Here is an 18,894-nt window from a genome sequence, read left to right on the forward strand (position 1 = left end):
CAACCATTAGAAATACAGAATAGAAATAGGAGTATATTAATCTGGATTTTATAGTCAGATTACCAAGAACGAAAGCAAACCACGATGATAATTAAGTTATGGTGAGCGAGTTGGCTAAATCAGCTCATTTCTTGCCCATTAATGAAAGATATTTACTGGATAAGTTGATTCACATGTATTTGAAGGAAATAGTAATTTTTCATGGGGTCCTTGCATCTATTGTATAAAGTCAAGATCCACGATTCGATTCAGGATTTTGCAAAGGTTTTCCAGAATGTTAGGCACCAAGTCAGATATGAGTACAGCTTATCGTTCGCAGACTGACGGCCAAGAGCGAGAAAATGATCCAAACAATTGAAGACATGTTACATGTTTATGCCATTGATTTCAAAGGAAATTGAGGCGAGCATTGCCCTTAGTAGAATTTGCTTACAACATGTATCGTGTCAGTATTCGGATGTCGCCATACGAAGCTCTTTATGAACGTAAATGTCGATCACCAGTATATTGAGATGAAGTTGGCAAACGTGAAATATTTGGACTAGAGTTGCTACAACAAATAAAGAAAGCTATTGAGATTATTAAGAAAAGGATAAATGCCACCCAGGATTGTTATAGAAAATGTGTAGATCAAGCTAAAAAGAGTACATAATTTAAAGAAGAAGATTTAATATTGTTAGCAGTGTTACCATAAATAGAGTCCGAGATACGTCAGACATTTTGAAATTTCGAAATATATCAGTGAAATAGTATACGAATTGGCGTTACCCATCATGGGTAGCATATTCATAATGTTTCTATGTGACAAGATTAGAAAAGTACGATATAGAATTTTAGACATGTGATAGGATGTGAGCCGATAGAACTTCAGGCAGAATTGTCCTATGTTGAGAATCCAATAGAGACTATAGAAATGAAAGAGAAAATATTAAGAAAGAAAGTTATAAAGTTAGTAAGATTATTGTGGAAACCAAAGGGTTGAAAGGATAGCCCAAGGTTTAGAAAGTGATATAAGTGAAATACTTCCCTGAGTGATTTGCTTAAGTGATTCTGAGGACATGATCCTTTTAAGAGGGGAAGGATGTAATATCCAGGATATGACGTGTAATTATTTTTGTTAGTAATAAATATTATGAGATTATTATATGAATTTTGGTAATTATCTGTGAAGTGGTATCTATGTTTGGATATGTAAATATGATATAATTTGAATATTTTAATTTTTATATGTCCAAAATAAAATATAGATAATTGTCATATTTTCCTATTTATTTTTATGATGATTTATGATTTTATTGGACATTTATGGATTTTATAATTTCTTTTTCCGAGTATCTATAAACTATTTTATATAATCGGGAACCAACTGACGTCACCTGTTTTTACGTTTTTATAACCCGAAACTCTTCTGAAAACTCCTATCTAACCTAATTTCAATATTCCGTGCATTTTCCATGTTTTGACTTTTTCGATCCGGCGTACGGTTTTTCCCCTGCAGGTCCCGGCGCAATATTTTCGATACAAAATTCGTTTCGGTGAATTGATAAAACCCGTATTTTCAATAAACGGGATCTTTTTATTAAACTATTATAATTATCACCTCGTAATACGTGTAACCGGGCGCTGAGACCAAGATCGCAGTACAAATTGTACAGATTTGGATAATTACCCGAAAACCGATACCGTTTGGATCTGTTTTTATAAATAAACGTACTATTTTATATCCAGAATGATCTAACGGGATACTAATTTTCCGTAATTATAAATAGCCTTTACCGTATTTTATTTCGTACCAGAAATCATTTGTAAACAGTATTTAAAGAATTTTTACAGAGAAAATGCTGTAATTATATTTTGTTCTTTGTAATCAAACTCAAATCCGGAGGCGTTATCGATATCGGATTTTGGCGTGCTCATATTCAACATGAAGCTGTTGATTTGTACTTTCAGAATCTTTCATCAAAACCACTGCAGAATCAAGTGGTAATTCTCTACAAACTATTTTTAATTCAAATTATTAATGATTTAAATTAAGAATTTTTGTACGGATGATTGTTTGAATGATTTGATGCTTGCATGTTATAAAGCTTGTTTTCCTGATGATTTTCATATGTCATACGACTGATTTGGAGTTCAATAACATGCTTAATTTTAATTTTGATTTTTGAATTTCGGAATTAGGGTTTATATTGCATTGATTTAGGGGAATCTTTGTTAGGGGTTTTCAGTTGATCTTGATGGGTGCTTTGTGTTCCTTATCAAATTTGCAATCGTACCATGTATTCACACATCACAAATGATTCCTGATAAGTAAGGAGTTAACTTTTGAAAATTTCGCCGGATTTTGTTCGGGTTTGGCCGGTTTTTGGCCGAAAATTTGACTGAGTGATTGTCACGGGTGGATTGTTGAATGAATAAGTTTCTGGAAGCGATTAGAACTATTTTACAGCAAAGAACATATCAAACACGGTCGATTTGGACCTTAATTAAGGTCACCGGACTCCGGGAAGGGTCACCGGAATCTGGGTTCATCCGGTTTTCTTCCCGACCCGGCAACCCGGATTCTGACCCGGTCCCTGACCCGGTTTTAATCCGATTTTACTCTGAAAATCTTTCAAAATCCTATTCTTGCACTTTAGCCCCCAAAGTTTCCAGAACCTTACAAATTCTGGATTCCTGTTTTGAATTCTTTCAAAATTCGGATTTCTTTTTATAAATTATTTTCAAAATTGTTTTTAATTTCCGAAAATTCCAAAAAATCATTATTTTAAATTCTAAAAATCATTTTTAATTTAAAAATAAATCTAAATTACTTAATTATTTAACTTTAATTAATAATTAATTAATTAATTGATCAATTAATTTAAATATTAATTTGGTAATTTGTTTAATTATTTATTAATTGATTTTAGTTAATTATTTAATTGGATTTAATTATTTTTAAATGATATAAAAATTCTGAAAAATAGTTTCGAGTTTTAAAATATTATTTTAAATTGTTTTCAAGTCTCGATAATTATTATAAAATTATTCTAAAGCCAGATTTGGCCAACCGAACCCTGTTTATTGCTTTAAAATTGATCCAACGACCCGTTTTGTCTCCGAAAAATGTTTTAAAAATTGTATTAAATACCCGAAAGACTGTTTATGACCCGAGACTTCCTTATAAATGAAATTTCATTAATTGTTTGACGTGTTATGTGTTATATGTGACTCGTTTGTTTGATTGTCGGACTATGTGATCAATGTTTACTTATTTTTAGCATAACTTTTAATCCGTTAATCGGATTTGGGTGAAACGAAGGGTAGATGAAACCTTATTACGTTCATGTGGCGATTAGAATAATGTGAGATGAATATTGATAGATACTTATGATGCCTAGCAGAGTAGACAAGGCGTAGAAAAGGGAAGCAGGTGATCATAAAATGAAATCGATGCGTAGAAAATACAGCATGTGTTTAGTGAATAGAAGCAAGTCATAGGAAAGTAGACGAGTGGTTGTTGAATAAAGTCATTAGACAAGTACAAGTGAAGTTGGAATCGATTGTGATAAGGCAAGTATTTCTAAGCCTTTCTCGAAATATGGTGCAAATATTTCTAAACTCTCTCGTGATATATTGTTAAGTATTCAATATAGCTCTATTTTATATTGTAAGTACTATTGAATCATTTAGCCTTGAACTTGAGCCACATCATTTGATCTTTGAACCGTAAGCCTTATTCTTTGTGAACCATTTCTTATTGAATTACCAGATACAAACCCACACAAATACGATACTACCCCATAAATATATATTCATCATATACGAAACACTGGAACATAATTGTTTAAACATACCGAAACTTTTATACTCAACCATACCCTGTGACACCAAAGAACTAAACCTTGTAAAATCATTGTTCATCTCATACCCGATTCTCTTACAGGTTGAAGGCCATTTCCTATATATACTTTGTTATTCCCTCGGGATACTCATGCATTGTACCATACTTTTATACAAATGTTTTATTACTGTTGATTATGATCTTGTGTTATTGAGTTATATTGTTTATCATATTGAACTGCTTTAGAATTGGATAGTTTTCTTTAGGTGGACCAGATTCGTGGTCAGACCAGATTCGTGGTCAGACCAGATTCGTGGTCGAATTAGGCCAATGTATTCCTTGGATTCAGTTCATAGAGCAAAGCTGTGTGCCTTGCTCGAGGTTAGTGCGTGACTGATCAGCAGCCTAACCTTGTTTTTTTTAAAATTTAAATGAATATCCAATTCTAATGATTGTTTAACAAGAATCTTAATTTCCTCTGAATCATCCCGTTTGATCATTGATTAACGTCGGTTATTGTTATTGTGAATTGCTGAGCTAGTTAGCTTATTCTTGCGAATCTTTTTATGTATTCTACAGTTAAGAAGGATACGGTTGATAGCGAGGTTTCCCAGTTCAATGTACGAGCTAGGATTCCAGATTGAGTTGGATCGAGCTAGCAGGAGCTTGTTACGGTAGTGAGATAGTAAGATTGTAAGAATAATTTCATTATCAGTTGTAAGTTAAATTAGTTGGGATTTGGTACGTTGTAATAAAAGTTAAGGTTGTGGCTTGTTTTCATACTTTAACCTGTTGCGATCCGTGGTTATGTAAAGCAGGGTCATTTCAAATAATATTTCATATACAGGTTTATATATTGTGTATGTGTTGTGGACCCCAAACTTCTGACCCGGGTTTGGAGGATGCCATATTTTTCGAGTTAGAATACTGGAAATTTCATCATGTTAGGCACTGTATTGATGTCATGCATGTCGAGAAGAATGTATGTGATAGTCTGATTGGCACATTACTAAATATACGCCATAAGACAAATGATAGTGCGGCAGCCCGTCGTGATATGATGGAAATGGGTGTTAGATCTGATTTGGCTCCCCAAGTAGGAGTAAAGAAAACCTATTTTCCTAATTCTCCCTTTACTTTGTCAAAAGCAGAACAAAAGACTTTCTTGTCATCATTAATGTCGATGAAACTTCCATACGGACATGCATCAAACATAAAAAATTGTGTTTCCATGCCTGATTTGAATATTTACGGGCTGAAGTCACATGATTTCCACATCCTTCTCCAATAATTTCTCCCGGTTATAATACGCTCCGTTCTTCCGAAGCATGTTAGGGTCACAATTATTAGATTATGTTTCTTTTTAATGCTTTGTGCAACAAAGTAGTAGACGTGTCAAAACTGGATAAGCTACAGTCAGATGTCATACTGACCTTGTGCGATCTAGAAAATGTTTTCCATGCATCATTTTTTGATGTAATGGTACATATAGTAGTCCACTTGGTTCAGGAACTATGCTTATGTGGACCAGTATTTTATAGGTGGATGTATATGTTTGAACGGTTTAATAAAGTACTAAAGAGTTAATCGGTTGAAAGAGAGTAGTCCCTATCGCATGTACTTCATGCCACATAATCATAAGTAAGTATTTTTAATTTAGACATGCTTTTAAAAATTAATATATTTAGGTAGTTTTTTAAAATTTTTTGACTTGTGCTTTTCTTTTTCTTTTTTTATAAACATAGTTGCCACTGGATTTTGGTTGTAATTTGGGATGACGACATTTATATTCTGAACCCTCTGCCACATCCAACACATTTTGACGAGTTGGAAAAATCATTAACAGAGTAATATATTTATATTTACTATATATAAATTTATATATATAATAAATATTCTCCCTTTTGAAAAATAATCATGTATGTTATTGTTCTTCTGTAATGTAGAGCGATGAAATCCTACAATGCTCAAACTGGAAGGGGAAATAAAGCTCCTCAGATAAAGAATCTTCTTGTAAGTTTTTTCTATTTTTTTATCACTTTGTAATTTTAATTAATTTCTGGAGCTAATTCAGATTTTATATTGTAACAGGGATCTCCCAAACAACCAGGAGGGGTTGAATGTGGCTACGTTATAATGCAATACATGAAAGATATCATTGCTGATAAGGAGCTTTCTTTTACTACCAAGGTATATATGCAAATCATTTCCGATAGATGGCATGTAGAATTTTTTTGTGTAGTTTTTCAGAACAGATGAAATATGAGTGCCATTTTTAATATCAGTTTTTATCTTTAGTGATTTCCAGATGGATCTTGTTTTTATTATTAGTAATGATAGATAACCATTAGTGATAAGGAACTATCTGATATAGTTTTGGATTGACGAAAAAAATTACGGTTAAATATAGAAAAGGTCCTCTTCTGGTTAAATTATAAATAGTTGGTTCTGTTTATATTTAATTATACATATGGCAATTCTGGTTAATAATATTATTGTTGCTAATTTTTACTTGTGTTATTTAGTGGGCAGCCAAAACTCGAAAGTCCTACACAAGGCAGGAGCTGGATGAGGTGCGGATGGAGGTGCTTGAATTTATCTAAGACAAGATGTAAAAATGCTAAGTATCTATATATATAGCTTTCCTCTGAACTATGTGAATTGATGTTATGTTTGCTGGTGGTTGGTGGTTAACTAACGGATGTTTGGTGACAATTACATCCATCATTCTGATTTATGTTTGGAATTGTCGAAATTTGACAAGTGGTACATATTAACTAGTCAAATATGTTTAGAATATTGGATGTAATAACTAGCGAATTTGGGTTTTATTATTTTTGGTTGGGATGTTTATTTTAGACTTGGAATGTAATGTCCGAATTGAGCTCTTATTGGATTGAATGTTAGTAAATTTGGTATCAATGTACCTCTATGTTTCTACAAATTTAGTTGGATGTTTTTTGTTGGGATGTATTGCATATTGTTGGTATTTTTCTGGTTGAAAATGCAATTTACAGTACATTAACATCACAATGGCAATTTAAAACCGATGTAAAAATGAACAAAAGACATCAGGTGAAACAATATTAAAAGAAAAAGAACTACAAAAACCAATGTCAAATAGTCATTTGACATCGGTTCTGTAAAGAAATCAATATATTTTAAGCCAAATAACATCGAATTTTCAATAGACGATGTCTTAAATTTTACAATATTAAAGATTAAACATCGGTTAGAAAAAAACACTGATGTTAAACAAAAGGATTTAACATCACCAAATAAAAGAAACCGATGTCTAACTCAGTATTTTACATCGGTTGATAAAAGTACCCGATGTCTGATGGAGCATTTCACATCGGTCAGGTAACTTAACCAATGTCTGATCTAGACTTTCACATCGGTTTGTTTGAAAGATTTTTAAAAAAATGCCTTTTAGAGCTTGTAGGTTTCATGTTTTAATGGATAATTACTCCATAATATACTCATATTCACCTAGAAATACTGTAATATAAGCTGAAATTTATTGCAAAGACATCAGAATTATTCTTAAAACTGATGTATAGCACTGTAATAGACATCGGCTGTGAACCGATGTCAAAGGCTGATGACATTTAATATCACACGTGAAGACATCGGTTCAGTTTTTTTTAACATCGGTTCTGAACCGATGTCTGATCCCATATATCTAGTAGTGTCTTGACAATATGTAGCAGGATAGAAGATTGACGGATAAGGATGAGACTTAGTCAGTGGACAAATATTTAAGTGATAAGTATGGAAAGTAGTTCCTATTTGCAGGGATAGTGGATTTGAATAATACGTTAGCTAGTTGAGGGGTGATAAGGAGACTTTTTTAGGAGATTAGTTGGAAAACATGTATATAAATATAGATGAATCATGTACAAAGTGGCACCACCACAGATAACTAGAATAGCAGCTCTACATTGTATCCGCATAAAAGATAGTGAAACATTTTTGGCTGGGATAATACCCACCCGCGATTTTTTCTTCTCTTTAGAAGTTTTCCGCATCACCACCTCTCTTAGCATTACTATTTGCTTTATTTTATATGTTTATTAATCAATTATAATCCATTTAGAATTAAACCCTAAAAAAATAACCCAAAACAGTTTGGCGCCATCTGTGGGAATTTTTCTAAAGATTGATTGATTGATAAACATGGCCGATGACACCCCACAGCAAGAAGGAGACTCATAACAGGAGGATAACATCGAATTACTGGCGGTTGTAAAGAAGTTGCAAGCAGACATGGAGATACTGAAATCTGTAAACAACAATTTGAAAAAAGAATTGATGATGATCAAATCTCACAATAAAAGCAAGAGCCGACTAAAGAGTAAACTAGTTGTGCCACGGCTGTTTGATGATGATAGAGGCGAAGAAGATCAAGCAAAGACTAACGAAGTTATTGTAATGGACAAAGACGGAAAGACCTTAGAGGTGCCCATTGACATTGATCAACAAGAAGAAAGTCATCACGACAAGCAATCTGAGAAGAACAACGATAAAAGGAAATCAAAGAATAGAAAGTCCAGATCAAGGACTGAGATAATTGAGTTAGTCAAGAAGTAAAAGATATGATTCAAAGAATTCCTGGTGTTTCGAGACCTCTCGAGAAGGCAAACCCGATGAGCTATATCGATTCTCCTTTCGCAGAACATATCCCCCTTGTCGAGATTCCGAAATAATTTATGGTACCTCACATGAAATAGTATGACGGGTCGACGGATCCTCAAGAACATATTGTTGAATACAAACAATGAATGTTTACGGTTCCATACCTGGAGTATAGAAAGCCTTGTATATGTATAGGCTTTGGATCGACATTAAGTGGACCAGCTTTACAATGGTTCATGGGGTTACCAAATGGGAGCATCAGGACATTTGCTGGATTGGAGGTCTCGTTTAATTTACAGTTCGCAAGTAGCAAAAAATTTGAGAAGACTACAAGTGATTTATACAAGGTTTATCAGAAATATAGAGAACCCCTCAGAGACACTTGACCAGGTTTAATATAGAAAAGGTCACTATAACAAAATCTGACACTCCTACGACAATTGAGGCATTTAGGAGAGGATTAGAATAAGGTTCACCACTTTACGACGAATTAACAAAATATCCATGCAAGACTATGGACGACGTCAAAGCTAAAGCTATGGCACATTTACGTCTAGAGGAAGATAAGAGGGAAAACGAGGATAAGTATTATCGGCCAAGCAGGAAGGTGACAACATCGAGGCTTAAAGACTACAAAGCAGATTATAAGCCATATTCACGTAGCTCGAGGGAAGAACAACATGTGAACGTGTCATAAACTCGAGCCGATTGGAGAAAAGATCCTAATTTGCCTCCCACATTTGACAGCTATGGATTCAACGTGACGCCTGTAGTATTGGTTAAAGAATTTGGGAAGTTGGGTAATGAAGTCAGATGGCCACCAAAGACCAATAAGCCCAAGTCAAATCCAGATTCAAAGTTGTGGTATGAATTCCACGGAGACTACGGGCACAGGGTTAATGATTGTGTGACACCGAGAAAAGAAATAGAAACCCTAGTCAAGAAGAGATACTTAATAGAATACATGTCGACGCAGAAGAGTAACCATGTTCGGAGAGAAAGAACGCCTACAAAGCTACCACCTCCACCGCCCCACCACAAAGTGATTAACTACATTGCTGGTGGATCTGAAATTTGTGGAGTTACATATTCTCAAGCCAAAAGGATAGCTGTAGGAAAAAAGTTACAAGTCTTAAGAGCCAACATCATGACGGATGATTCAATTATCCTGTAATTTGGTGAATCAGATATGGAACACGTCGTAGCACCCCATCATGACGGTTTGGTGATCTCACTACCCGTAGAAAACTGCCTCATAAAAAGAATATTAATGGATAATGGAAGTGCTTCTAATATAATGATGTTCGACACGTTACGCCAAATGGGATTAAGTGAAGTAAACATTGAGAAAAGATTTACAACACTCGTTGGCTTCAGTGGTGAGACAAAAAGAACTATATGGGAAATTTATCTACCTACGTACGCTGGAGAAATCAATTTGCTTCATAGATTTTTGGTGATTGACGGACGATCTACCTATAATATAATTTTGGGACGAGCGTGGATTCACAACATTAAGGCAGTCCCGTCAACACTACATCAGGTGGTAAAATTCCCTACACCTTGGGGAGTACAGAAAATTCGTGAAGATCAAGCTATGGCACAAGAATGTTACAAAACTTGTTTAAAACCCACTGTACAACACATTCAAAAGAAGCCACCTACCATTGAGTTAAAGGGACCAGAAAATCTAATAGAAATGAAGTTGACAAATGAAGACAAAAAGGTCTTGATAGGAGAAGACGTGTCACCTCACATAGAAGCCAACCTGGTTGAATTCTTAACTACAAGACTTGACGCGTTTGCATGGGGACATGATGATATCACTGGAATCAGCCCAGACATCATTACACACAAACTAAACGTTGACCCCAACTATGTTCCAGTTCAACAGAAAAGATGCAAGTTTGGACCAGAATGAAATAAGATAATTAACGAAGAAGTCGATAAGTTATTGAAAAATAGAATGATTCGCGAAGTCGATTACCCAGAATGGTTGGCAAACGTAGTAATCATACAAAAGAAGAACGGCAAGTGGAGAGTGTAAGTTGACTATACGGATCTGAACAAAGCCTTCCCTAAAGACCCGTATCCATTTCCACACATTGGCACGATGGTTGATTCTACAGCAGGACATGAACTGCTCACATTCCTTGACGCGTCAAGTGGCTTTAATCAGATTTGAATGGAACCGTCAGACGTAGAGAAAATAGCCTTTGTGACGGATAGGGGTATATATTGCTACTTGGTAATACCTTTTGGGTTAAGAAATGCGGGAGCAACTTTTCAACGATAGGTGAATAAAATATTCAAGGAATAGATAGGCAATACAATGAAGGTGTATATTGAGGACATGATGGTAAAGTCAAAAAATGCAGATGATCAAGTCCAAGATTTGAAGCAAGTATTCAATTAATTACGAGCGTACAATATGAAACTTAACCCATCCAAATGCAATTTCGCAGTGTCGTCAGGGAAGTTTTTAGGACACATGGTGACTAGAAGAGGAATAGAGGCGAGTCCGGAGCAAATAAAAGCTCTCTGAGATTAAAAGTCCGAGATCTGTTAAAGAGGTACAAAAGCTGACAAGACGAGTTGCAGCGCTCAACAGATTTATATCACGATCATCAGACAGATGCAAACCATTCTATGACGTACTCAGAAAAAATAAAGGGTTTGAATGGGAAACAAGGCATGAAGCGGCCCTGGTAGAATTAAAAAAATACTTGTCTACAGCTCCACTCTTATCTAAACCTATCCCGGGTAAAATGTTATATGTGTACTTGTCGGTAACAGATCATGCCGTCAGCGGTGTTCTTGGGCGAGAAGAAGATGGATCACAGTTTTCAGTTTACTACGTGAGTTAAAGTCTACTAGATGCAGAAACTAGATACACATCCTTGGAAAAATTGATATTAGCCCTGTCCATGACTTCAACAAAGTTGAGACACTGTTTTGAAACATACAAGATATGTGTCAGGATGAATTATCTATTGAAGAATGTGTTGAGCAAGCCAGAGCTGACAGGATGAATGGAAAAATGGTCAATACGTCTGAGCACGTATGATATTACTTACGATTCCCGAATAACCATCAAGTCTCAAGCATTAGCTGATTTTGTGGCCGACTTCAGTCCTAACCTGTTATGTCAAGTAGATCAGGAACTTCAACACTTGATTTCTACTATAAAGGTAGAACCCTGGTCACCACACATAGATGGCTCATCTAACGTCAATGGGACATGCCTAGGGCTAGTACTGAAGTCACCATAAGGGGACACCTTGGTATATTATATATGTTGTGAATTTAAAGCAACAAATAATGAGTCTGAATATGAGGCATTAATAATTGGGATGACGATAGCTCTGGACCTGAACATAGTATATTTAGAAGTCAATTGTGACTCTTTACTCATTGTGAATCACGTAAAGGAAACTTATGAGTATAAGGATTGCAAGATGATGGCATACCTATAAATTGTCAAGAAACTATAAAGTAAGTTCGATTCTTTCACTATACGACAAGTTCCAAGGGAACAAAACGTTCAGGAAGATGCCTTGGCAGGTGTTGAAGCAGTATCTCGACAAATGAAAATCATGAATATTCCCATTATTCACATTTTGAAACCAGCTATGGAGAGAAACGAAGAAAAACATCCTGTCATGGATATAGAGGAAGGAGAACGTCATGGTTGGATGACAAAGTACAAGGAGTTCCTCTCGAAAGATATCTCTTTTAACAACAAAACTGAGGCTCCGGCATTCAAGATGAAGGCGTCCAGATTCTATTTGATTGATGGTTTATTTTTCGAAAAATCTGTTAGTGGTCTATTACAGAGATGTTTAGAGAAAGTAGAATATGAACATGTCTTACGTGATGTACACAAGGGAGACTGTGGTAATCACACGGGAGGAAGGAAATTGTCATGTAAGATTCTTAGAATGGGGTACTACTGGCCTACGGTAAAACAGGATGCTATCGAGTATGTTAAAAGGAGTGATGCCTGCCAAAAATATGCACCAATCATACATCAACTGTCGGAATTACTACATCCTTCCATCCCGTCTGGGAATTCATGAAATGGGGATTGGACATAGTAGGGAAAATGCCCCCAGCTCCAGGACAAAAGGTGTTCATGTTGGCAATAACGAATTATTTTTCAAAATGGATCCAAGCCGAAACATTCAGGAAAATTAAATCTAAAGAAGCAATCTCGTTCATCGAAAATAATATATTGTGCAGATTTGGTATTCCTTCTGAAATAATTTATGACAACGGCTCGCAATTTATCTGCAACAAGACTAAAGACTTTTGTAGAAAATGGAACATTAACATAGTGAAATCTACACCAAGGTGCCCACAAGCTAATGGGCAAGCTGAGTCTAGCAACAAGATTATCATCAACAACTTGAAGAAGAGACTGACATCGCACAAAGGGAAATGGGTTGAACAACTCCCTTTAGTGTTGTGGTTAGACATGACAACACCTAAAATATCAACCAAACAGACTCCTTTTAGCCTAGTCTTTGGGACGGAAGCTGTCATGCCAACTGAAATCATTTCACCAACAGCCAGGTACGGTTTGGCAACTACAGAGACGAACTATGACGAACACATACATGATCTAGATGTAATTGACGAGCTACACGACAGGGCCAAAATCAGGATGTCATCTTATCAACAAGCAGTAGCTAGAAGTTACAACAAGAATGTACGTCTCAGGACATTTGCAGTAGGCAATTTGGTGCTAAGAAAAGTATTCCAAAACACTATGGACACGATAGCTGGAAAGTTCGCTGACACTTGGGAAGGCCCATACTTGATTGATGACATTATTGGATGAGGGGAATACAAACCCTCGACTCTTGAAGGCGTCCAAGTTCCAAGAAGTTGGAACGTGTTGCATCTTAAGAAATACCACATGTAATCACTTCACCATTCATTTAAAATCTATTTTCCTATTTGGTAGTAAATAAGTCGTTAGGATAAGTACTTGGTATTATGGTTCATTGGATTATTTAGGATTTGGTTCGTTTCGTAGTTGATTGATGCTTTCCTTTTATGTTCTACATTATGAATAAATACATGTGGTTCTTAGCTCATTTTTATTTGCTCATTTACTTACACTTGGTTTAATGTTAAGGGTTTAATATCTCGGTATCCTTTACTTACTTTACAAGTTTGCCATATTTGAATGATAAGCATACATGGCGAATTATACAATAGTTGAGAGCCTTAGATTCTCAACTCTATTACTATAAGAGGGCTGATCACCCCACGAAGTATCAAGGGTCAACCTTGATATTACAAAAAAAATATAAATATAAACAAGGCAAGTATGGGGCTTAGTATCTTGAGATTTGCCAACAAGAACCTTTAATCAAACTGACTTATTTCAAGAGGGTTAGGCCTCTTAATAAGGCATGATGATGCATGCATTAACGAGTACGGATTACAAAATAAGTTCGACGAGGAAAAAGCAAAGTAAATTGGATAACAATATATCCAAATAACAAAGAAGGAGAAATGCAACATGATATAAAGATAAAACAAGGAACATTGAAATAAAGATAATTGTTCACGGCAAGTGATAAATAACTTAGCTCCCCACCATGACAGGTGAAACAGGAGTCAACAACATAATCAAAGTCTCAAAAGAAAATCCAATACGATAAGATTCATGGTTTCAAAATAAAAGAAAATACAATCCACTTACATGAAAGATGTGGCCTTTTGTATCATCTAGGATTCTTTCAATAGGTTTAGAACTTTGGCTTTCCATAGACTGGGGCAATAATATATCTCCCAACAGATGAGCAAAGGAGGAAGGCTTAACCCCCACACTATAATAGTGAGCTACAAGGGGCATAAAATAATTCATATCTCCAAATGTGGATACGCTAGAGGGGTTAGTTCTAACTTTCTTAGCAGAAGGACTAATAACAGGGCTAAAAATCACCGGGGCTTTCGAATTCTCAGTCTCAACAGATTTATCCACATGTGCTCTCTTAAAAAGATCTTTACTAGAGATAATCAACAGCTTGATCACTGGTGGCTTAAATTCTACAACAAGGAAGAATGGGTCAATAATTGATAAAAGAACTACAAGAGCACTAAGAAGAATGAAAAGGCACAACAAGTGGGAAAGCACACGACAAATACCTCTAGCATACTTGCGTCCAGAGCTCATCTCAATATCATTCAAGGGTTTGGGACTCTCTCTAGATTCGGAGGAAATACTTTGTATGGACAAAGAAGGCTTAGGAGAAGGAGATATGAACTTACTTCTAGTTCTAGAGGAAGCACCTTTAGTCGTTGTAACTCCGGATGGGAGACTGGCATCTCCTTTTGTCGTGACTTTCTTCATGGAGGCAACGAACTCATCCACATCGATCGTTGAAGCATTCCTGATGGGTCTATTAAGACAATTCAGCCAAATCCTCTCGGCAACTGGTAAAGCCATAATCTTTCTAGTAATCTCCTTAGCAACATCATCATCCTCTTTTGCTTCAAACTCAACACCTAAGCAAAAAATGAGGACGGGTACAAAAAGAGTTAATAATTATTCAAGCGTCAAGACGTGTTGGGCCAACAAGTACAAATATCCTCAAAATAATAACGACATATAAAGCCACGGTTGTAACGAATAACATACGAATAATGAACAAGGAAAAATGGTGAAGAAGCAAGATCTAAAACCCGAACAAGGGTAAAATAATTTGGACGATTATCAAGAGACATTAAGAAAAATAAAAAAGAGGAGAACTGAAAGAGTAAAGTTACCATCTACGTTCCATTACTCCGGTAAGTAATCAACATCATCACCAAGAGTCGATTTCTCGGCATAAAAATATTCTCCCTTCCAACCACGATCATTCACCGTATCATTGTTTAAGATCAAGGGATTATGCTTATCCCTATTCACAAAACTAAATCGACAATTACTGAATTTCTTGATGGAGTAAGAAAACTTAACTACATTAGCATTAATTTTCAAGTTGTGTTTTTCTTTAATGAAGTCAAGACAAGCCAAGGTTCTCCAAGTGAAGGGCATCAATTGTGCGGGGGACACATGCAAAGTATTAAAAACATCCTAACGAGATCGGAGTAAGGAAGAGACAAACCGATGCTAAAATGGTAGAAACAAAAGCATATATAGCCCTCGCGGTACCAGTCAGCCAGTTCATCAAGAGAAGGGAGCACCATGTTGAATTTATCCTTAAATAAAGCCATAGCTTCAGCAATCCTGTCGTCTTTCCAATTTTGCTTGCCATTATCTCGAGGATCAAGAATATTGGTGGGAACCCATTCGATTTTTTCAATCGGTTTAGTCATTGATACAGTTTAGGCATGGATATATGAAGAGAGGAGTACGAAAAGTGATATACACAAAGTTGGGAAGATAAATTAGTTTTTCCTAATAAAGAGGAACGTGAATCTAGAGGAAAGGAATGAGAAGAGACCGTGACTTATCAATTCAAGATTGCATTACACTTCTACACGCTTCTGGAAGATTAAATTAATAAAATTTATCTCATTAATTAAATGGGGCAAATGTTATGACCACAATTTTCATTAACGACGTGACATGACGAGAAGACATGGACGTGAAGGCAAAGGAAGGTGACTTGATGACATGTAGCAGGATAGAAGATTGACGAATAAGGATGTGACTTAGTCAATTGACAAATGTTTAAGTGATAAGTATGGAAAGTAGTTCATATTTATAGGGATAGTGGATTTGCATTACTATTTGATTTACTTTATATGTTTATTAATCAATTATAATCCATTTAGAATTAAACCCTACAAAATAACCCAAAACAAGCATGGTACTATAATTCAGAAAATTCGATGGATTCTGCAAGGGACACAAATGGTCATGGAACTCATACAGCCGCAATAGCTACTGGAACCATGTAGAAGGTTCTAGTTTTTTATGGGCTGGCTCGAGGAACGGCTAGAGGTGGAGTGTCACTTGCAAGAATTGCTGCATATCGAGTTTGTGATGGTGATGGTGGATGTAGGGTAGCAGATATACTGGGAGCATTTGATGATGCTATAGCTGATGGAGTCTATTTTTACCAAAATTTGTGGATTAAAAGCTAAGTTTAATATGATTTAATATTTAAATAATTAAATCAAGAGAGTAAGAATAAGAATGATAATGTAATCGACACAAGCATATGGTGACGTGGAAAACCCCCGTGAAAGGGTAAAAACCGCGGGTAGGACGATACCCAACCGAAATGATTCCACTAAGTTCATATCAAGATGATTACAAGTGATTACAACCAATGGAATAAAAAGGAAACATAGCGATAAGCTCCTTCTTCAAGTTTGTAATATGGACGTGTCGAACAGCAGTTTGAACGTGTCGAGTGTGTAGTTTGGACATGTCGAATGTGTTGTTTGGACGTGTCGAGTGTGTAGTTCCTACTCGTCATCGGTGCATGTATTTGTCGGCTGTGTAGACCTTCTCGTCGGCTGAGAGAAAATATAATATAAATGATGTTGCAAATGATCACCATCAATAAGATACTAGGGAAAGTAGTGTAAAACTTCTCATTTTTGTGTTCCAAATTCGATGTGGATAGAGAGAATTTTTCTTGAGGTTGATGTGTATGACGTGTTGTACAAATTTAGATTGTTTATGGGATGATTATCAAGAGATATTATAAAATACATATGTTAAGCTAATAACTGAGGTGAGAAGTTAGGTAGTACAGAGAGAGTATTAGAGTTTTTGTGTAACTAAAAGTGTATAAGTTATGGATATATGTAAATAATGTATGTAGATTATATATAAGATTTGAGTAATGTAGAGAGTGGGTGTAGAAGATGAAGTAGATTTCTAATCTCAGAAGTGTGTATCATTTATGTAGGTATAGATGTTGATCAGGGAAATAATAAGAGCGTGTATATTGAATTTTCTAGTGGGAGGCTCAATGAAAGTAGAGATAATATATTTGTATCTGTGGAAACGTGTAGTCTCTGGTGTATATGTAGATCATGAATGTATATATATTTTTCCTTGTTTAAAACTCCTTCCCACATCTCTCACGGTTTCTAAAATTAAGCCATATCCTTGTTGCATGTTGCTAGAAAAGAGGGGATATAGCTTAACCTCCCTCCTATTTTTAAGGTTGTTATTTGACTGGGTTTTGATATTTGTAACATTCTTTTTAGCTTAAAATCCGGCACCAACAATTGCCCCTAATTTTATTGTGAGTGTTCAACACCCAATGAAATTATCTTCACTTCATGTCCATGTCAATTATGTCTTTCGTAGTACCAGATTCGAAGGATAATCTGTTCTCAAGCATACTTCAGTCGATTCGAATGCAGATTTGTTCATTAACTAACCGGGACACAAAACACTGCATGTCCACCTGTTGTCAGGTTATCACATAAAACTTCCATACTTGTTGATTCGTACGATAATGAAGTATTAACTTCTTTGCAGTAGTGTTGTCTTCAAGATCTGATTTGATAGTCCATCTCTTCAGCTTATGGCTCAAGTCATATATGTATTTTATTGATTTATTGTTATAATATCTTGATCTTCCTAGGACGCGCAATGGTTGTTTTGATAAGTCTATACCCTCTAATTGACTTGTTATCTTGATGAAATAATCGAATCTTACCAAGTAGACTTGTAGGTTGATGTACTTGTTGTTATCTAGTTCACCATTGACGGATTATCCGGCCATCGTATATGTCTCTCCATGATGTTCTTGATCTCATTTATCGGGAGTTGCACAAAGTTGCATCCAAGTCATTGTTAAATTGTGATATTTATAGAATAATAATGTATATTTGTATGATTTTAGACTCTTCATTTGTCATAAATTATCGACCGGTGTACTTGTTGCCTGACCTTTATAGTCTTCATGATGTTGATTATTATACTCATTTTTGTCTCATATGCGTATGTTATTCAAGATACTTTACTTGCTCGCCATGTTCATTAATCTCATTTGAAGGAAATCGTTGCTATTCTGGAATCACATATTGAATGCGTGTAACAACTTCAAGATGATGCACGCTTACACTTGAGGTCCGAATGATGTTCTTTTGCCAGGAGATGTCGATAATGACAACAATGCTCAATAGTTGTCTATGAATGATGATGATGATGCCGAGTAGCTTTTTCATTGTCGTTAGTTCCATGACTTATGTTTAATAGTATTTGATGACTCAGAATCTTGATAAAATCTCAACCGTATATGTATATTTGTTTGTAAGTGTCGGAATGACATTAACTTGTTAAAAGGCCTTTCCCTCATGAAACAAACTTAGTAATATGCCATTTTCGTAATTTAATGACGAGGTTCCTAAATGTCACCGGTATTGCCCCTTGACATATTTGTTAGTGTATTGAAAAACAATGTTTCTCATATGTAGTTTTCGTCATTTTATGTAGGTGT

The 18,894-nt window shown here is 35.5% G+C and overlaps 1 protein-coding gene and 1 long non-coding RNA gene across 2 annotated transcripts; both read left to right on the plus strand.

Moving 5' to 3' along the window:
* The first annotated feature begins 5,604 nt into the window (after positions 1–5,604).
* On the plus strand, positions 5,605–5,953 carry LOC141682641 (uncharacterized). Its single transcript, XR_012559872.1, has 3 exons — positions 5,605–5,673; positions 5,773–5,839; positions 5,918–5,953. It is a non-coding gene; the product is annotated as an uncharacterized LOC141682641 (long non-coding RNA).
* Positions 5,954–9,653: 3,700 nt separating this feature from the next.
* Positions 9,654–10,385, plus strand: LOC141685890 (uncharacterized). The gene has a single exon (XM_074490966.1). The coding sequence runs from the start codon at positions 9,654–9,656 to the stop codon at positions 10,383–10,385; it is 732 nt and encodes a 243-aa protein (XP_074347067.1).
* The last annotated feature ends 8,509 nt before the right edge of the window (positions 10,386–18,894 follow it).

The sequence above is a fragment of the Apium graveolens genome, chromosome 9 (assembly GCF_009905375.1).
Source record: "Apium graveolens cultivar Ventura chromosome 9, ASM990537v1, whole genome shotgun sequence".
NCBI lineage: Eukaryota > Viridiplantae > Streptophyta > Magnoliopsida > Apiales > Apiaceae > Apium > Apium graveolens.

Excerpts from the sequence above, each read along its gene's own strand:
- LOC141685890 (XM_074490966.1), top strand. The coding sequence starts at position 9,654 with ATGGAACACGTCGTAGCACCCCATCATGACGGTTTGGTGATCTCACTA.